At 36.0% G+C, this 22,572-nt stretch overlaps 1 protein-coding gene across 13 annotated transcripts in view; it reads right to left on the reverse strand.

Moving 5' to 3' along the window:
* The window catches only part of CEP170 (centrosomal protein 170), a 137,403-nt gene that overhangs the window by 84,939 nt on the left and 29,892 nt on the right, over positions 1-22,572 (reverse strand). For all 13 annotated transcript variants that reach the window (XM_088017157.1, XM_088017164.1, XM_088017156.1 and 10 more), the window contains exon 2: positions 11,054-11,199. In XM_088017157.1, the coding sequence (XP_087873283.1) occupies positions 11,054-11,158 (105 nt within the window). In that variant the 5' untranslated portion in view covers positions 11,159-11,199. The remainder of the gene's footprint in view (positions 1-11,053; positions 11,200-22,572) is intronic.

Here is a 22,572-nt window from a genome sequence, read left to right on the forward strand (position 1 = left end):
CTTAAACTTCATGCTGTCGTGTTTTAAATTATTGCTCTGTTTAAACTAATGAAGTACGAAATTCACTTATTCCGGTGACAAAAAACACATGTAGCTCCATTAGGAAAATAATTCCCCCTTATTGTGGATTTATCAAGTTGAATTAGTCTATGGGATAAAAATGTCTGCATGCTGTGAGACAAGTGAGACTGCAGGTGTATGTAGGCTAATAAACTTGAAAGAATCATCATAAATAATCTCTCTGTGACAAAGGAAACAGAGAAAGAGCTCAAGTCCTTAGAACGGAGAACTGAAATCCAAGGGGAAAAATCTAAGTGAGAGCTGAGAGAAGAAAAATCTCACAGGAAAGGGAGTTACTGTTAGCTTTGGAAAATAAGCCAAGCAGCTGCTTCTGGAGCCAGGGAACCGCAGCTTTTGAGGGAATGGTCAACACGCACCAGAGATGAGAAAAAAATGGTTTAAGGAGGAAACAATTAGGAGGCCACCTAACTTAGTTAACAACTTGCTAGAACCCGGAAAATCCTGAACCTGATATACACCTTGCCTTCAAATTGTGTATGGGGGTAGCTAAGTACAAGAACACCTCCCATGGAATGTACAGAAAACCCAAGACAGCAGAAAACGACAGAGTCCACTGAGCTGAGACGCCATTCCAACTCTGGGGACTGGGGAGTGGAGTGAAGGTGTTACCTGGGGTCAGAAAAAGCATCTTGTTTGTTGAAGATTTATTTATTTGAGACAGAGAGTGCATGCACATGCGTGAGCAGGGCAAGGGACAGAGAGAATCTTCAATCAGACTCCAGGCTGAGCATGGAGCCCAAAGTGCAGCTTGATCTCAGGGTTAACTAATTAAGCTACCCGGGCGCCCCTGTTTGTTGTGAAATAAAGAGGGAAATAACTTTTTGAGAAGATCAGGCTTATGAACTCAGGGCAAGAGCTATCATCAGTTTAAAACTCACAGAACAAGTCATTCCCATTTGAGTAACTCTTTAACAGCCAATGAAAGAAAGCAAGTAAAAATTCCTGTCTTTAGTTATCTGCTGTTTTCAAGGTAGCAGGATGTTTCAGCACCCATCAAAGAAATTCAGCAGAAAACCAAGATTATAGAGCATACTACATCTAGAGAGTGGTCAAGAAAACTGAAGGAATAAGGAAGATTCGTTACTTATATCTAACCATATAAGCATTGATTAATCCATTTTCATTTCCAGATAATCAAATTCACATTTTCTCTAGATTAAACTAGCCAGGAGAAGGTGTATTACAACTTAATTTTCACAATCCATTTGGACATTTCAATGCAAATCTAATAATTTCTCAAACATATAATTTACACCCTGACAAAGACTGCTAACTTCATCAAGTTTCTGGTTCTAACGGGAAAACCTTAGCTGATCAGGTGTAAACTATGAAGATTGTCATTTTTTACCACTTATCTTATTCTTGTCACTTTAAGCCTCCAGTAAGAATGCAAAACTCCTAAAGTCCTTCCTCATCACAAGAAAAAAAAATTTTCTGCGGCTTTGTATGGGAACAGATATTAACTACACTTATTATGGTGATCACTTCTCAATATATACAAATAGTCAATCATTGTTGTACACTTGAAATTAATATAATGTTGTAAGTCAATTATATCTCAATTAAAAAAACATGTAAGACTCTCTAGTCACTGTCTTCTTTCAGAAAACACCCAGAAGAGTGTGCCTCCTTCCTCGTGATTTTTATTTTCTAGAAAGACTCTTCCTAAGGCTTTGCATTGCACTCTCGAGAATCTACCTTACCCGAAACTCCTCTTCATTCTCAAGCTCTCACAGATGGTTACCTCCTACTTCCTTCCTTTAACTGAAATCTGGTTTTCCCCCTGAGAACACTATTTCCACTGCATTCCTTTAAAGTGGATGCCATCCTCTTAAATCTGACATTCTGTTGAGTTCAGAGATACAGAATGAATTCATATGGTTTATTATCATGGCTTTTGGACCATTACCTTCCCCGTTCAACGAAAAGCCCTTTACTTTTTTGAAGTTCTTGTTATCCACCTATACATAAATACAAGTATAAATAAATATATATACACACTATATATTTCTTTACACACACACCCCTCCCAGATTGCTGCAATCATCTATCGTCATTTTAATTTTTTTTTTTTTTTGAGTAAACTCTACCTCCAACATGGGCCTTGACCTCATGCCCCAAAATCAAAGTTACATGCTTTCCCAACTAAACCAGCCAGGCGGCCCTCATTCTAATTTTCTGACTGTGGAGTTATGGTTCAGTCTTCCTTTCCATTCAAATTCCTACTTTGCCAAGATTGATTTTAAACATCTATGTAGAGAGGAGCCTGGGTGGCTCAGTTGGTTGAGGCTCTGACTGTTGGTTTCAGCTCTGGTCATGATCTCAGGGTCCTGAGATAGAGCCCTGCACTGGGGGCGGGAGGGGGGGGTGTCTGTGCTCAGCAGGCAGTCTGCTTGAAGATTCTCTCCCTCTACCACTCCCTCCACTCACACATTTTCTCTCTTTCAAATAAATAAAATCTTAAAAAAAAAAATCTATGTGGACAGCCCATATAAAAATCTAGCCATCCCAACTCCCACAATCAAAGTCCATACTCTATCGTGGCATACCCCTCCCACTGCTAGATCTTATGTGAAACAGATTCTACACCTGGAATCTAAACTGTAGTATTTTTCTCTATGACTATATTCTCTCCTATTCTTCCAGTTCTCTCTCTTATTTATAATAATTTACTAGTATGCAACCTCAGTGCCCTGACTGCAACAGGTCATCTCATACTCTGACCCCCTTCCTTTTCTCCCAAGCAATCATTCCCTATTGTCCTATCTCCTTCTCTATAATCCAGCTTCCCCTGGCTTCCCCTATCCATGTTCACGACTCCCAAACCTCTACCTTCTGCTCAAAGTACTTTGCTCAGCTTTACATATTTATTTCCTGCTTTCTACTAAATATCTCAATCTGGACATCCCTTCAGAACCTCAAACTCACTACTTTATTCCCGAAAAGTACACCTCCTGAAACTCTATTTTATTCATTTCTATGCCAAAAACGCTAGGTCCGAGGCTCTTTTTGTCTCCATCCCTCATTATATAACTAGAAAGCATATCCTAACTCTTCAATCCCTCTCATACTCTTCCTTTCTTCATTTCAAAGGGTTCTTTTTCTTTAGAATGTTACCTCACTTTCTAGACTATTATCACCTCCTAACTGCTTATACCAATTCTGAGCTCCAACTTCTGAGCAGCAATATAGATTAACAGTTTAAAGTGCAAGTGCTGGAGTCCAAAAGAACTGGTCAAGACATCTGGCAACTGTGTGGCCTTGGTAAAATGACTAATCTTTGTTTAATCATCTATAAAAAAGACAGACTGAACATATCTCAGAGGGTGGTTTGTGAGGATTAAATGACATTAGGCTTGGGAAGCATTTAAAAAGGCAATATTCCCCTGTGTAAAAACTCCTCAGTGTACTTACTGGCTAAGGTATAATATATAGTCTTTCATCTAGCACACAAGGCCCTCTAAGATCTGGTCTCTTCTAACTTCCAAGTCTTTAATCTCTCAAAATGTTTGCCTTCATGTCCTGTATATAAATCACAAGGGGCTATTTTAATTACCTAAATACACACTGAATGCCATGCACTCAATCACACTCGAAACCTTCCAGAAACCATTTATTCATCTTTTACGATTATTCAGCTCAAGCCATCTCCTCCATGAAGTCTTCCCAGATTTCTTATCTCTACATTTCCTTGCAGGTAGGACTGATCAATCTGTCTGTTGTGCACCCCACATCACACATATCACTGTTCTGTGCTCTAGTATCTAGGCTGGTTAACATGTGTATCTCCTTTTACTAGACAATAAGCCCTCAAGGACAGGGTGACCCTACCTGTATACGCATTGATCCCTCGGTAGCCAGCATGGGGCCTAGTACATTGTGGATGCTTAGGAAAGGTTTGTTGGAAAGAAAATACATGTCATTTAGCCCATCTCATTTCATGAAGCACGAAGATAGAGAAATTTTCTTAGAGAATAAAATATCAAAAGTACTGAACTTACAAAGTTCAGACCAAATTTTAAGAGACCTACAAACTGAGTGGCTTAAAACAATAGAACCAAAACAAAACAAAAAAATTTTGGACCTCAGAAAAGATAATTATAAAACCAGAAAATTCTGGAAAATGAGTATTAAAATGAAGCAATAATACTGCTATATTTAAGAAATACTTCCTTTTCTCCCCCCGCCCCAACCATGAGACTATGGACTCTGAGAAACAAACTGAGGGTTCTAGAGGGGAGGGAGATAGGGGGATGGGTTAGCCCGGTGATGGGTATTAAAGAGGGCACGTACTGAATGGAGCACTGGGTGTTATATGCAAACAATGAGTCATGGAACACTACATCAAAAACTAATGATGTAATATATGGTGATTAACATAACATAATAAAATAAAAAAAAATACTTCCTTTTCTACAAAACAAAAAAAAACTACACGCACAAAAAAACCTGATATCAAATAAGTCAAAACATAAAAAAACAATTCTAGGCCAGGCACAATGAAAAGCTAATTTTAACAAAAAGCTAACACATGAATAATACAAATGACTACCTGCTATGTGTCACATATGCTTTGGGTATGAAATGGCTACTTTTTAACATTATTATTACTTCTTATTATTACTTCTTTTTCCTATTAAAACACAGACATACATGGACACATAGGCTAAAAAAACCCGAAGAGAAAAAGAAAGATTGCCACTGTGTGTCATCACTGTTTTAAAATCTTTTTTAAAGACCCTATGGCTGACTCTTTAAAAGCTCAATTGCATTTTTACAATCAGAATAATACACAGTGACTTATTCTTTGCTACGGGTTCCCAAAAGACAGATGAAAATAAGTTACCTATGATCTTTAAAACATATTCCATTATCCTCCTGGGACTGTTCTTACACCATGTGAAAGTTAAAATAGTAAAATAATAAGTCAAATATAATTTTGTTACAATTTCTATTATGCATCGGGGAAAAAATCATGTTTCAGTTAGTATGATGGTGTTTCTCAAAACAGAGCAAAATTCAATTATTTGGTGCAATTAAAATTGTTATGAAGATAAAATTAGAATTTAGATAGTGAACTTTTCAAAATGCAACTCCATTTGTATTTAGAAGTATCCCATATATTGCAACAGAAGTTTGAACATGTTTACTAGCAGAAGTAAGTTAGTAAGCCAGTTTTAGGTTACATACATCAGTAGCAGCTTAGTGGTAGAAGAGAAAGGTCATTTGATTTTGAGCCAATATTACCAAGACTCTAATACCAGCTTCCATGACTTAATGGTTACATGATGCTGGCCCTGTGACTAAGTCTTTCTGAATCTTAATTTCACCGTCTGTAAAATGGGGATGACTGTATCTTTCAGGAAACTGTTGAGAGGAACAACTAAAATGACATAAGTGAATACTGAGAAATAGAAAGTACTATTTAAATACAAGGTACTTTTAATAGTAATATTAATGTGTGTTACTCCAGACAAAATGTAATTTCCACCTAATAATTATACTTTATAGCTTTCATCTATGGCTAAGATTTATTTTGCATAGTATGTCTTATGAAACATAGCACAGTCATCTTTCTACAGCAAGACAAACAGGCATAGCAAGTCTAAATACTTTGCTGGAGGCTTCCAGGCTAAGTGCAAGAACTAATTTCAGAATCCTTTATTTAATCACCTACTCTTTAATATCCAGGCACATTTTCTTCTTGATGATCACATTCTTTAGACCTTTTTTGGAATGAGATGAAATAACAAAAAAATTTTAATTGTAATCAAACAGGTCATATAACCTTATGGATCATTTACTTCCCTTTTGCTTTGGGTTTAAGCCATATTATCACCAAAGACCAGCAAATCTACTTGTGGTTGAAATCTTTACAGGTAAGAAACTACTTAAAATTATTCAGAGGCAGAGATTCTAAAACCTAACAACCAGTTTCCCATACATTAAAAAATGGAGGGTTTTAAGTCATAAATGCAGACTTAGATCAAATTTTTAAAGATCTTTTATTTACTCATTAGAAAGCAATCAAATATTAGCTATTTGAGCTTCTAACAATTTTAATTATCACACTGACTGACCTAACCAATGCAGAACCACTGAAACTGTGTAAAGCCTTTAAAAGGAAAACACAATATCATCAAGTCTAGAGCACTAATCTTTCAAAACAAATATATTTTGCATTTATAAACACAAAATTCTTCACTCTTCAAACACTAATCCATACCTAAACTTCGTTCATTTTTCAGAAATGATATAAAAAAGAGTAAGTTTTAAATATCCATTTATTTTACTATACTTGGAAAGATTAAACATTAAACCACTTAAAAACTAAATACAATTTGCAAATATTTATTCTTACTTCCATATACAAGATGTCTTTCAGTGCTACGAAGACTACTACTAATTTGTAGCACTGATTCAGACTACCAGATGACCAGCATGCCAATCTATTCATGGACCTCTTTCAGAGAATCCACTGTGTCTAGGACAGGGCTAAGAACAACGTGCTATCAGATAAAGGGCAGAAGTATCTTTAAGGGTGGAGACCAAGGAACAGGTCAAAACTGTTTTTTCCCCTTGCCTGATCATGGAGTTCCCTTATCTCCTTTATATTCTATTTAAAAAATAAAGCATAAATAAACCAGTCATAGATGGGATAGATACCCATATCATAAACATTTATGAAATTTAAGTAAAAAGGTTATTTTAACTTTTTGACTTTTTACAGCGCTGTAATATTGGTTTCTGCTCATTAAACTAATACTAATTTTTGCTTTAAGTTTGTTATAAAGGCAGTATGAATCAACAGAATCAATTCAAAGATATTTTAAAATTCTATGGCCATTGGGGCGCCTGGGTGGCTCAGTCGTTAAGCCTCTGCCTTTGGCTCAGGTCATGATCCCAGGGTCCTGGGATCGAGCCCCACATCGGGCTCCCTGCTCTGCGGGGGGCCTGCTTCTCCCTCTCCCACTCCCCCTGCTTGTGTTCCCTCTCTTGCTGTGTCTCTCTCTGTCAAATAAATAAATAAAACCTTAAAAAAATAAATAAAAAAATAAAATTCTATTGCCATTGATTTCCTTTTTGTTTCATCGTGGTGATATGTATATCAATATATATATAGCATATTTGCCATTTTAAGTATTTGTAAGTGTATTGTTCAGTGGCATTAAAATCACAATGTTGTACACCACCATCTATTTCCAAAGTTTTTTATCACCCCAAACAGAAACTTTGTAACTCTTAAGCAACAACTCCTCAAACTTCTTTTCCAGCCACTGGAACTGCTAACCCTCTTTTATGCCTATGAATTTGCCTATTCTAGCTATTTTCAAAAGAATCATTTTGTCTTTTGTGTCTAGTTTATTTCACTTAGCATAATGTTTTCAAATTTCATTTATGTTGCAGCATGTATGAGAACTTCATTCCTTTTTGTAACTGAATAATAATCCATTATTATATGCATATACATTGCATTTTGTTTAGCCATTCATTTGTGACTGGACACTGGGGTTGTTTTCACCGTTTGGCTATAGTGAATAATGAATACTATAATCAACACTGACACCCAAGTATCTGTTTGAGACCTTGCACACAATTACTGTGGGTATATATCTAAAAGTGGAACTGCTGGTCATATGGTAATTCTACGTTTAGCTTTTTGAGGAACCACTAAAAGCTATTTTCTAGAGCAGTGACCCCATTTTACAATTCCACCAGCAATATAAAAGAATTTCAATTTCTCCACATCTTCACTGGCCTTTATTTTCCTTTTTTAAAAAAAATTACAGCCATCTTAGTAGATGTGAAGTGCTATTTCATTGTGGTTTTGATTGACATTTCTTAGTGACAAACGATGTTGAGCATCTTCTTTTCATGTGTTTATTGAGCATTTTTAGATCTTCTTTGGAGAAAAGTGTAGTCAAGTCTCTACCCCATTTTTTAAGTGGGCTGCTTGTCTTTTTGTTGTTGAGTTGTAGGAATTCTTCATATACTCTGGATATTAAACTGTTATAAGATACATATAATTTTGCAAATATTTTCTCCCACTCTTCACTCTGTTGGTAGTGTCCTTAGATACACAAGTTTTTAATTTTAATGAAGTCTCATTTATCTACTTTTTCTTTTGTGGTTGGTGCTATTGGTGTCATATCTAAGAATCCACTGTCAAATCCAAGGTTATGATGACTTATCCCTATGTTTTCTTCTATGAGTTTTATGGCTTTAGCTCTTAAATTTAGGTCATTGATCCATTTTGGTTAATTTTTATATTTGATGTGTGGCAGGGGTCCAACTTCATTCTTTTGTAGTGGAAATCCAGTTGTCCCAAGCCTCATCTGCCAAAGAGATTATTCCTTCCTCCACTAAATGAACATAACACCCTTCTAAAAACTCAGCCTGCCATTGTAATAGTTTCCTGGGGTACCATAGGAAAGGTGGCTTTAAACAACACAAGTTTATTTTCTCATAGTCTGGACTCTCAAAATCCAAAATCAAGGTGCTGGTAGGGCCATATTTCCTCCAACACTTCTTGGAAAGGATGTCTTCTTTCTTTGCCTCTTCTGGCTTCTGGTGGACTCAGGTGTTCCTTGGTTTCTGGCAGCCTAACTGTAATCTCTGCTTCTGCCTTCACATTGTCCCTCCGTGTCTGTCTTTTCCTTTCCTTATGAGGACATTGACTCACACTGGATTAGAGTCCATCCTAATGACTTTACCTTAACTTGATTACATCGTCAAAGACTTTATTTCCATCTAAGGTCACATTCACAGGTATGGAAGATTAGGACTTCAATATACGTTTTTGTGGGGGACTCAATTCAAACCAAAGATACATAGGGGTTTATTTCTGGACTCTATTCTATTCCACTTGTCTGTAAGTCTACCTTTAAATAAGCCAGCGTCACTAGTTTGTATTAAGTTTTGAAATCTTTTTCAAAATTGTTTTACTTTTTTTTTTTTTATTTTGCCAGACCGTGCCAAACTTTTACTTTGCCAAACTTAGCCAAACTCTTCAGAAACAAAACATCTTTTAGTATCAGCCTTTATTACGGGTCACATTTTCCTGCTTCTTTACGAGATGGGTACTTTTTTATTGTATACCAATATTTTATTTATATTGTAAATTTTGGGGGTGTTGGATATTTCTGTACTCTTATAAATATTCTTGGACTTTGTTATGGGACATAGTTAAGTTACTTGAAGAGTATGACCCTTTTGGGTACTGCTTTTCAGATTTAGATGAGGGCAGAACTCAGTCTATGGTAAATTATTCCCCACTATTGAGGGGGTAGAGACCAATGCCTTGTGAATCATGAGGTTTTCCAGTCTGGCTGTTAAGACAAGCACCGTTCCTGACCATGTTACTGCCCAGCACTGTCAACTCTAATTCTTTGGGAGTGTTTTCTCCACATATATGTGCTGATCAGTACCCAACAGCATACTGGAGGATTACCTCTGCAAAGTTCCTTCTCTGTGTACCTCTTTCCTCTCTGATACTGTGTCCTGTGAACTGGAACCCACTTTGGTCTCCCTGGACTCACAGCTTTTACCCTCCACCTCACAAACTGTCAGACAACTTCCATCTGTTACACATAGTCCAGGAACAGACACCATATCAGTCATGTCTCTTACTATTCCTTATCTCCATGTAAGAAGAAGCCTAACCTGCAAGCTCAACAACCATTCCCACATTTCTTGGCTGGTTGATACAAATGCCACATAGAAAGCACCTCTTCTACTCTCTGATAATGAGCTCCTACTATCTGTGCCTAGGATAGGGTCCAGTTCCAAGAGGCCTTTATCCAAACTGAATCATTATTGCCTTTTTCTCAGTTGCCACTCTCAACACTCCCATCTCACTAAGAACCGCAGAAAATCTCTGTACTATTCTATTTCTCGCATTGAATTTGTTGAATTAAGGTGTCATTGTATACATAACTTATTCGTATACTATACTTACTACATTCATATACTACACTCACATAGCTGAGGGTGGCTTTACTTTCACTGCCCCAGAACTACAGAATAAGTTCCCTAATTTTAAAGTAAACATGTGTAACAAACAGATGCAAATTTGATTTTTCTAGGGATAATGCAGGGTTTCTCAATCTCAGTACTATAGATATTTGGGGCCAGATACTTCTTTGCTGTGTGTTTTCAGGGTGGGAGGGAGAAAGGTGCTGTACACTGTAGGATGCTTAGCAGCACACTTGGCTTCTTGGCCTCTACCTACTAAATGTCAGTAGTGACCATCTCCAACCTCCCACCACTGTAACAATCAGCTACCGCCAAATGTCCTTTGGGCAGGGGGAGACAGGATCGCTCCAGTTAAGAACCACTGGGCTAAGAGAATAAACAGTTCTACTCTTAAGTATTTGTTTACCATTTTTCACACAAAAAAGGGAGAAGAATAAGGGGATAAGACTTTTTCTAAACTGTGAGGGATCTGTTCAAATAACTAAATTCTCAAAAATCTGGAGATCCATTTTTCTGCTAATTACCTTACTCAAACACATCTTAAAAGTATGCTTTAAAAGCAACTCCTTTATACATAATGCAGTAAATACCATCAATCTTTAATTATGCTCAAACTACTGAAAGGTATCATACTGAACATCTCGAAAAGAAGCAAAGAAACTAATTTTGGTATCACTGAAGCATCCACGATTAAAATTCAGTTTTACTTCATGCTATGCTAATTTTATGAATTATTTACAAGTCTTATTTTTAAAGTATATAATGTGAAACTTCTTACTTAAAAATAAATTTCTCTACTCTGAGCTCTCATTTTTCAAAACTGATTTTCCAAGACTTAGAACGTATTTTTAGATGATTCAAGAGGGAGAAAATTAATTAAACTGGTAGCTAGAGTTAAAACAGGGAGAGCCAGAAAGTTCAACTCCAAAGGAGCAGAAGAATATTTTCTACCAGTTCAGGCTTTGAGTAGACACATCCAGAAGTTTGATGCATTTACCTGCAACATGAGCTCACAGTCATCTCTTCCAACAAAAATCATTTCTCGTGGCAGCCTGTGGCGAGTGCCTCCACTGCTCACCAAAAACCAGGATGTTAAGCTCATTTTCTGCTTAGCTTCTAAGTCCTTGGCAAAGCTACGTCATCCTGCAGAGATATTGAAGAAAAACATACATTCAGATATTTTTAGCTTTAGTATCTATTCACCAAACCCTTCATAAAGTAGGCCTAAGAATAGAACTGCACTCATCATCCACTCCTAGCTAAGTAAACAGACAGTCCAGAGGTCCTCCCAAACGACAGACTTACCAAATTCTCATTTGTAAAGTACACAGACTTCATTAAGAGTTCAATTAAAAAGGAAGACATTAAGCAATTAAGTAGTCAACTAATTCACATTTATTATACTTCTGAAAGGCTTTGAGCATAGCTTATAAAGGTCTATAATTCTCACATTATTATAATGTTAACCTGAGTAAATACTAGCAATATTTATACAAATACATGACTTATAAATGATTTGAGAAAGACTAAGTTCAAATGAATATATGTGATATCTGAAACCAAAGAAATTGCTTGTCAACCAAGTGCAGACCACTGACAGAACTTTCAAAAACCTGCAATTTCAATTTCTCTGTCCTCATATGTACTTCACTTCCTTCGTACATTCCTCTAGAGCAGCAATTCTTAGGCTTTTTGTTCTTAGGACCCACTTCACGCTTTATTTATTTTTTTAATTTATTTACTTGACAGAGAGAGAGCTCAAGCAGGGGGAGCAGCAGAGGGAGAAGGAGGAACAGACTCCTCAACGAGCAGGGAGCCCGACTCGGAACTCGATCCCAGGATCCCGGGATCATGACCTGAGCTGAAGGCAGATGCTTAACCGACTGAGCCACCCACGTGCCCCCCATTACACTCTTAAAAAAAAGAACCCTGAAGAGCATTTTGTTTACATGGGCTATATATATTAACATTTACCATAAACAAGAAATGAAACTGAGAAACTAGGATTTATTAATTCATTTAAAATAAACTAACATTTTATTGAAAAATATATATACTTCCAAAACAAAAATAATTAGTGCAAAGAATAGCACTATTTTACATTTTTAAAAATCTCTTTAATGTCTAGCTTAATTGAAATTTCTGTATTGCTTGGCATTCAATTTGTTGCTGTATATTGTTGAACGTGAAATATCTGAAGGCCTGCCTTCATTCAAATAGAAAAGGGAAATTCATTTTAATAGTTTTTTCAAACAACTGTAGATAGTTTCTTTGATACTACATCAAAACTTTGAAAGTTTCTTGAAACTTATTTACAATAAGAAATCTGAAACTTTTTATACTATGTTACATGAAAATCCATCTTCAACTTTGAAGGGATCTTGTAACATTATAAACTGGTCATTTGGAAAATACTGGTTCCCTGAGTAACACAGATCTTCCAAATGATGACATATTCATTTCATTATATTATGTAAAAACATCATAGTCGTTAATTTCATGACCCACCTCCTCAGCAAAGTCTTTAAGTATGAGGTAGTTGTGAGGATCATGGTGGCAGAATCAAGTTTTCTAAAATTCTAATTTTCTCTTGAAAGCTCAAATTTTATTGGCAAAAGAATACCGGCAATTCTTTTCTTTGAGGTGACAGGCTTACTCTGGCAAACACTCAAGTCTACAAAACCATTCAATTTGTCTGTCAGTCACTGTGGGAAGTAACAAGGCGCTCTACAAAACAAGTGGGTAGTGCAGTTCCCAACTCAAAGATGACACCAATGCTTCTCCTTGAGACAACCAGGGTACTTTGGTATACAACATAAGTGCTTTATGTGTCTTTCCAATTACTTGTACAGAATATTAAAAAGATGGGACTCCCATTTTTACCACTTTATCAAAGACATTCTTAAATGAAACCGGCTTTTTTTTCTTAACTGCAAAAGTGCATGGCAATTACTATTAGTATAGTTCAGCCTGGATCTATGCTTAGGAACCAGCAGCTTTACCCACCACTCTTTTTATACTGTCAATTCAAATGACAATACAATAAAAAAGGCAAATAATGTTTTGATGTTATTATGAAAACAGTTTTGACCCCCTGACCTTTGAAGTGGTTTTGGGGACTCCCAGAGCCCTGTGGATTGAGCTTTGAGAACCACTGTGCTAGACAATGTAGCTATGTCATTTAGAACATAAACCTTAGAGTCAGACAGACTGACAGATGAAGAATCTGACTCCTGGTTCTAACACTTTTTATTCTACATGACCTGAGGCAAGTTATTTATCTCCTGCCCCTTAGTTTACTTTTCTCTAAAATGGGGATAATGATAGTATCTACTCAACAGTTTTTTCTTAGGAATCAAAAACTGCCACTTGTAAATATTTTTTTCCATGAAATGGCACATTCTGTTACAATTTAATTAGAAGCAAACTATACTAAGTGAACTGAAACATTCTGCAGTAAGAACTATATCCATACATTAAAGCAAAATCCTATAAAATGTAAAATTTTATGTTAAGGTAAAAACCTATACATTATAAATTTATCAACACATACAAGAAACAATGGGTTTCACCAAAACAGGCAAATAGTCTTCTGTAAAGCCAAAACAATCAAGTCTTACTCAACTCTGAGCTTATCAATTGATACGGTCAATTTATGTGGATTTTTCAATCTTTATCCACCTAACTCCATGTTGGAGATGTTAGTCTTTCACGTGTCTATTCTCTGTCAGATTGGCTTTTAGCATTTCATGTGTACATCCTGGCCAAGTCAATGAGAATCAAAAAAATTTTATCCAAGAAAAACCCTCCAATCTAAATATAGCATATAAGTTGCATACTGCATTTGAAAACAAACAAAAGGACAATTTTAAAACATGATATTAATAAGTAAGCCAATAGTTACGTATTTATTTAAAGGAACTAAAAAAAAAAAAAAAACTACAGTAAGACATGTTAAAAGGAAATGAAATTAGCCTAAACACAATAAACTAGAACAGTAGAGCCAAACATAGGGAACGGGAACAATATAACATTTTCAAAATCAAAGAAGTTTTATGTAAGCATTATTCACATGCTACAAAAACACTTCTAAGTATTTAGACAATATCAAACAGAATTATATTAATATGTAGCCATAATTCTATAATATAAACATACAGATAGTAATTACATTTGACCCTTGAACAACATGAGTTTGAACTGCATGGATCTGCTTATATGTGGATTTTTTATAAATACAGTACTGTAATTATACTTTCTCTTCCTTGTAATTTTCTTAGTAACATTTTTTCTCTAGATTAACTGTAAGAATACAACATATAATACATGTAACATAAAAATATGTTAACAGTTTATGTTACTGGAAAAGCTGGTCAACAGTAGGCTATTAGGAGTTACATTTTGGAGAAGTCCAAAGTTATACAATGGATTTTCAACTGTGCAGGGGTTGGCACTCCTAACCTCTGCATTGTTCAGGGGTCAGCTGCATGTAACTACATAAAATAATATGAAAATAGTGGCTTTTCATATATCTTGTTTTGACTTACAATGACACTTAAAAGGTAACTAAAAGAGTGCATACTTTCTGAAAAACAGAAATAAAAACCATAATCCTCAAGATGAGGGGTACTTATTTATTTATTGGAGGGGTGCAATGTCCTTGATTCCTCTTCTAGCTTCTCAACAATGGATGGGAATGAGATCTAACAAAAAAGCTGCTGCGTTTCAATTTTTACATAGGGCTCTCTCCTTATCTAAGACAGCTTTCTCACTGGTCCTTCAATTCCAATGATCTCTTTGTACTCACTGAGTAATACTGACAACTCACACATGATAAAACTGAAACCTGGTTGAGAGTTTCCTCAATGACCAAGACATGTTTCAGCTCAGATTCCTCTAACGGGATGGAGAAAAGAAGCCTTTGGGTTCGACAGTTGGACAGAACATGCCCAAGGTCTTGACCAGATGTGACAGCAGTTACATTTCCTCGTAGAGTTTCTGGATGAGCCAGGAAAACATGTGTTCTGGAGTAGACTCTCTGAAATAAAACCCTAGTCTCTCATGCTTTCTAAGTGACTCAAAACACAAAAACAACAAAATAACAACAAATTTTTCTGGATTTCAGATATCTTATCTGTACAAAGAAAAAAACACAAAAAAACCCAAAAAATACCTGGGTGCCTGGGTGGCTCAGATGGTTAAGCGTCTGCCTTCGGCTCAGGTCATGATCCCAGAGTCCTGGGATCGAGTCCCACATCGGGCTCCCTGCTCCTTGGGAGCCTGCTTCTCCCTCTGCCTCTCTCTCTCTCTCTCATGAATAAATAAATAAAATCTTAAAAAAAAAAACCCAAAGGGAGAATATCTAAAGATAAAATGAGACACAGATACGGTATCTTATAATACCTGGCATACGGGATTATGTTCATTTCCTTTTCTCCCTCTCCTAATCTTTTCTGCCAAATAATACCCTAAAGTCATAATTTGAGACTGCAACAGTACCAACCAACCAATCAACATTATTGAGTATCTTCTATGTTAATGTTGTAGAAGTATTCACTTAAAGAAATACTTTAGGACAAAAATTATGACAATATAATGTAGCTTATGGCTTACTCAAAAAACTAAAAATACTATATAGTCTTTATTTCATACATATTTCAATTCTAGAAGAGTAAATTTAATGGATCAATGATTAAAATTCCTACAACACTTTCTCAAAGCATGACCAGATTTCATTGGGATCTAAAGTCTGAATAGTATACAGGATCACTGAGTTTTTTTGAAGACTAGAGCCCAAGGCCTTCTAACATACTCAAATTCTACCACAAACTATAACCTTTGCCCTGTGACTCTGCAATTCTTCCAATTAGAGGTGGGGTATAATCTCCCACTCCATAACTCTGGGCTCTGCCTCATGACTTGTTTTGGCTAACAGGATGATGTTAGTAGATGTGATGCAAGTAGAGTCTAAAACATGCGTGGGCAATTGGCTTTCCCTCCTGCACCTCTGCCATCACCAAAAAAAGAACATGCCCTGTCCAGCCTACTTGTTCAAGATGAATGAGAGACATGTGGAACAGACATGAAGCTAACATACAGTTTCAAGCTGGGTGGTCCGTATATCATCTAACCCCCAGGTGAACAACAGATATATGAGCAAAAAATAAAAACGATTGTTGTTCAAAGCCATTGAGAGATGTGGGCTGATTTGCTTCACTACTGACTATAATGTACATTGAGTATAATTTACTAAAGCACAGTATCTTTTCATAAGTATATTCACAGTCCAATACACTCACTTGAGTATCTTTAGAATATACAAATGAAATTTTTGTTTTCATTGTCTCTTTTCCCAATTTACTCTTTTTTTGATGGTAACATTATTTGTATAATTAAACATAAGACTGCTATGTATTACAGAACTAAAAATTACAGGTAAAGCTCTCAGCTTATTGCAACAAAGAACCAACAACTGGAAAATCCAGCAATGGAAGAAAATGCAAGCCCCCTTTTTTGGGGAGGTGGGGGAGGTCAACATCTTTAGTTTACTGTTTTCCTCTCTGGAACAATTCAGTTTACCACAGGAGACTCCTCCCATATCCCCCAATAATGCACATAAACACACTGCTGATACTGTAGGAGCTAAACCAAGAAGTGGTTTAGGGGGTTTCACTGTTCTAGTTGCAGTTTCTATATATTAATCTCCTTGGTTAAGCAGAGCACTTCAACCCTGGTAAACAATTCAATTCCTAAGCTATTTAGGAATATCACAAAAAATGGAGGAACAGGATGCTCCAGGAATCCATCCCTCCACCTAAATGAGTACTGAACTCCTAAGATCTGAAGTAACTATTTTGGGGCTCTGGTGTCTAGCCAAAGAGGCTGCTAAACTTCAGTACTTTGCATGGTAGCAGGTACCATTGCCATTCCCCATTCCAGAAGCTCCAAAAAGTAGCCCATAGATAGCCTCTTGCATTTCTGGTGAGGCTCACTGGAGCGAGGATACATAATAAAGACCTATATATAGAGAGCAAGCAACAGGAAAACTCACTTGCAGGGGAAAAAAAATGGATGGAAACCATCCCTGAGGAAGCCCAGACATTTTAATTATTAGTGAAAGATGTTAAATCAACTGTGTTACATGACAAAGAACTAATGGGAATCAGCAAAATGATCTATGAGAAAGCCAAGAGCATAATAGGGAGACAGAAGTTATATAAAATGAAAAAGTCACTACAGAAATTCAACAGATTTCACCAGGAATAAGAAATGATCAACAAATCTGAAGATAAGGCAATTGGAAGTAACCAGTGTGACACTTAGAAAGAAAAAAAAAATGAATAACATAAACAGAGCCTGAGGGATCTGTAGGATATCATCAAATGTAGTGACACATACATTAAAGGAGTCCCAGAAGGAGAAGAGACAGAGAAAGGGGAAGAAATAACGGCAAAAAAACTTCCCAAATCTGAGGAAAAATATAGATATACACACCCAAGAATTTCAACAAACTCCAAGCAGAATAAATTCACACATATTCACACTCTGCCATATTATACTCAAAACTGAAAGAAAAAGACAATTTTGAAAACATAAAGAGAAGACACTTGTCATGGACAAGGGGACTAACAAGATTAACAGCTGATTTCTCCTCATAAACCATGGAAGCAAGAAAGCAGCAGGATGGCATATTTATAGTCTGGGGGTAAAAACTGTCAACCAAGAATTCTGTATCTGATAAAACTATCTTTTAAAAATGAATCACAACTGGGGCACCTGGGTGGCTCAGTTGGTTAAGCGACTGCCTTTGGCTCAGGTCATGATCCCAGGGTCCTGGGATCCAGCCCTGCATCGGGCTCCCTGCTGGGCAGGGGGCCTGCTTCTCCCTCTCCCTCTGCCACTCCCACTGCTTGTGTTTTCCTGCTGTCAAATAAATAAAATCCTTAAAAAAAAAAGAGAGAATGAATCACAATTAAGACACTTCCAGTTAAACAAAAGCTGATGGGAGTTCATTACCAGCGGACTGGCCTACAAGAAATGCAAAAGAGAGACTTTTAGGCTGAAATGAAAAGACACTGGACAGTAACTAGAAACCATGAGAAAAATTAAAGATAACACAGGTAAAATAACTATGTAGGTAAATATAAATCTAGCATAATTGCACTTTTTAAAAAAAAAGGATTTTATTTATTTGAGAGAGAGAGAAAGAGAGCACAAGCAAGGGGGAGCAGCAGCGGTAAAGGGAGAAACAGGCTCCCTGCTCATGTGGGGCTTGATTCCAGGACCCCGGGATCATGACTTGAGTCAAAGTCAGACAGCTAACCAACTGAGCCACCCAGGTGCCCCAAGATGATTGTACTTTCAATACGATTTGTAACTTTTCTCTTTTTCCAATATGATTTAATAGGCAAATACATAAAACAATTATAAAGCTATGTCAATATGAATACAATATATAAAAATGTAATCGGTGACAAATATAAAAAGGGAGGGATGGAGATGTAGATTCCTGTATATTCTTGCATTGTATCTTGAATTGTATATTCTTGAGATTAAGTTGGTATTATTGAAATTAAGTTATTATAAATTTAAGCTGTTATTTGTAATCCTAAAGGTAATCACCAAGAAAATAACTAAATAAACATGTAGAAAAGGAAAGAAGTAAATCAAAATGGCACATTAGCCAAAAATCAACTAAATACAAAAAATATTCAGTAGTGGAGAAATTGAGGAACAACAAAAAACCATATAGAATGCAAAAAAATAAATAGGTAAGTGACAAATTAATCCTTCAGAAATCACATTAAATGTAAAGTATTAAACTCTCCTATAAAAAGGCAGAAAAAGACAGATCACATAAAATAACAGGATCTGTTGGGGTGCCTGGGTGGAATAGTCAGTTGGGTGTCTGACTTTTGGTTTTGGTTCAGGTCATGATCTCAGGGTCATGAAGCTGAGCTCCCAGTTGGGCTCTGCCCTCAGTGGGGAGTCTGCTTGAGATTCTATCTCTTCCCTCTGCAACCCCCCCCCCGCCCCAGCTTACACACTCTCTCTCTAAAATAAATAAATGAATCTTTTTTAAATTTTATTTTGTTATGTTAATCACCATACACTATATCATTAATTTTTTTTTAAAGATTTTATTTATTTATTTGACAGAGAAAGACAGTGAGAGAAGGAACACAAGTAGGGAGAGTGGGAGAGGGAGAAGCAGGCTTCCTGCGGAGCAGGGAGCCCAATGCGGGGCTCGATCCCAGGACCCTGGGATCGTGACCTGAGCCGAAGGCAGACGCTTAACGACTGAGCCACCTAGGCCCCCCACATCATTAATTTTTGATGTACTGTTCCATGATTCATTGCTTGCATGTAACACCCAGTGCTCCATTCAATACGTACCCTCTTTAATACCCATCACCAGGCTAACCCATCCCCCCACCTCCCCGCCAGAAACCTGTTTGCTTCTCAGAGTCCATAGTCTCTCATGGTTCGTCTCCCCCTCTGATTTACCCCCCTTCATTTTCCCCTTCCTACTCTCTCTCTCTTTTTTTTTTTTAACATATAATGTATTATTTCTTTCAGAGGTACAGAATCTTAAAAGAAAAAAAACTAGGATCTGTCTATATACTGTCTACAAGAGGTTCTGTAGATATAAGGACACAAAGAAGTTAAAAGGTTTAAAAAGACATTCCATGCAAATAGTAAGCCCCCAAAAGTGGAAGTGGCTATATTAGTGTCAGAAAAAAATAGACTTTAAAGCAAAGAAAGATTACAAGAGACAAAAGAGGACATTATATATTGGTAAAAGCTTCAATGTAGCAAGACATAAAAATGTAAACATACGTAGCTAACAACAGAGCCCCAAAAGATATGAAGCAAAAATGAACTGAATTTTAAAAAATAGACAGTTAAAAAATAATAGTAAGAAACTTTAATACCCAACTTTCAACAATGAAACAAAAACAACTAAATAGGAGATCAATAAATAAGAGGACTTGACAACACTATAACCAATATACCTAACAGACATACATAAAATGCTCAATTCAACTACAGTAGAATCACATTCTTTTCAAGCGCACAAAGCACATTCTCTAGGATAGCCCATTACATTATGTGTGAAACAAAACTTAAAAATTTTAAAAGAGCAAAACTGCAAAACATCTTTTCCAATCACAATGGAAGGAAATGAGAAATCAGTAACAGAATGAAAACAGGAATATTCTCAATAGGTGGGATTTAAACACCACATTCTATACAACCAATGGGTAAAAGAAGCAATCGTAAGAGAATGAAAAAATCCATTGAGAGATGTGAAGACAAAAACACAACATACCAAAACTTACAGGATAGAGCAAAAGCAGTGCTAAGAGGAAAATTTACAGCTGTGAATGTATATATTAAAAAAGAAATATCTCAAGCTAATCCCCTGTTATTAACTTAATAACCTGCTATTCTTAATACCTTAAGGAATGAGAAAAGAGCAAACTAGACACAAAAGCTGAAAAAAGAAAATAATAAAGAATAAAGATAAAATAAGAGCATTAAAAAAACAAGAAAAAAATCAATACACACAAGCTGAAAACAGAAAATAGTAAAGAAGATAAAATAAGAGCATTAAAAAACAAGAAAAAAATCAATAAAAACAAAAGTTGTTTCTCTGAAAGAGCACCAAATGAAAAGTCATTAGCTAGACTGACTAAACAGAAGACTCAAATCACTAAAATAAAAATGGTGACATTACTGATTTTAGAGAAATGAAAAAGGATTTTAAGAGAGTATTATAAACTGGTGTAAGCTAAAAAACTGCATAACCTAAATGAAATCGAAAAATTCTTAGAAACACACAACGAAAACAAATTAAATCATTAAGACACAGAAGAACAGAATAGATTTATTTACAGTAAGGAGACTGAATCTAATCAAAACATTCCAACAAAGAACAGTCAAGGACCAGATGTATTCACTGTTGAATTGTATCTAGTATTTTAAAAGGAATTAACACCAATCTTTGTCAAAGTCTTCCAAAAACTTGAAAAGGAAGAAAGATATCCTAATTCATTCTATGAAATCAGCATTACCTGATACCATAGACATAAAAACTACCAAAAAATCACAGACTTAAATTATCTTATATTGATGCAACAATCTTTAACAAAATACTAGCAAACTCAATTCAGTAGCATATTAAAAGGAATATATACAACAGCCATGTGGAACTTATTCCTGGAATAAAAGGATGGTTCAACATAGGAAAATCAATGTGATAGGCCATATTAATGAAGAAAAAAATGAATGAAGAATGAAGAAATGAAGAAAAAGAAGAAGAAAAAAACACCACATGATCATCTCAACTGGTGCACAAAAGAACATTTGACAAAAATCAAAACCCTTTTCTGATTAAAAAAAAAAAGCACCTAATAAACTAGGAATAAAAGGGAACATGATAAAGGTCAAATATGAAAGTCCCATGGCTAACATCAGACTCAACAATGAGAGACTGAAACCTGACCCCTAAAATCAGGAACAAGACAAGAATGTCTGCTTCCATCATTTCTACGCTATATGGTACTGGAAAGCCTAGCCATAGTAATAAGAGAAATTAAAGGTATTAAAATTGGAATGAAAGAAGTAAAATCATCTTTCATTGGAATGAAAGAAGTAAAATCACCTTTCTCCAAAGATGACATGATTTTATATGTAAAAAAAAAAAAAGGCCCTAATAACTATTTACAGCAAAAAAGGAATCAGAAAAAGTGCAGGATATAAAATCCAGTCAAAAATCACTTGCACTTCTACTTATTATCAATGAACAATCTGAAAAGGAAATTTTTTTACAATCCATTTATAACAGCAGCAATAATAACAAAAATTTAGAATTAAATATAACTGAGATGGCTCAGGACTCATACACTGAAAAATATAAAACATTGCTGAAAGAAATTTTAGAAGACCTACATAAATGAAAAGACACTGCATCGTCAAGAACTTGAAGATGTAACCTTGTTAAGATGACAAAGACTAGGGGCGCCTGGGTGGCTCAATTATTAAGTGTCTGCCTTCGGCTCAGGTCATGATCTCAGGATCCTGGGATCGAGCCCCGCATAGGGCTCCCTGCTCAGTGGGAAGCCTGCTTCTCCCTCTCCCTCTCCCCCTGCTTGTGTTCTTGCTCTCACTGTCTCTCTCTGTCAAATAAATAAAATCTTTAAAAAAAAAAAAAAAAGGATGACAAGACTACCCAATGCAAACTACAGATTTGATGCAATCCTTATCAAAATCTCAAGAGCACTGTTTGAAGAAATAGAGAAATCCATCCTAAAATTCATATGGAATCTCAAGGGACCCTGAAGAGTCAAAACAACCATGAAAAAGCAAAGCAAAGTTAAAATGCTCACAATGTTTCCTGATTTCAAAACTTCCTACAAAGCTACAGTAATTAGAACATTGCCATAAAGACAGATATATACACCAATGGAACACAACAGACAGCCCAGGAATAAACCATCACATATATGGACT

Source organism: Eumetopias jubatus, unplaced genomic scaffold, assembly GCF_037043125.1.
Source record: "Eumetopias jubatus isolate StellerSeaLion01/CBP00866 unplaced genomic scaffold, mEumJub1_p1.0 scaffold_12, whole genome shotgun sequence".
Lineage (NCBI taxonomy): Eukaryota > Metazoa > Chordata > Mammalia > Carnivora > Otariidae > Eumetopias > Eumetopias jubatus.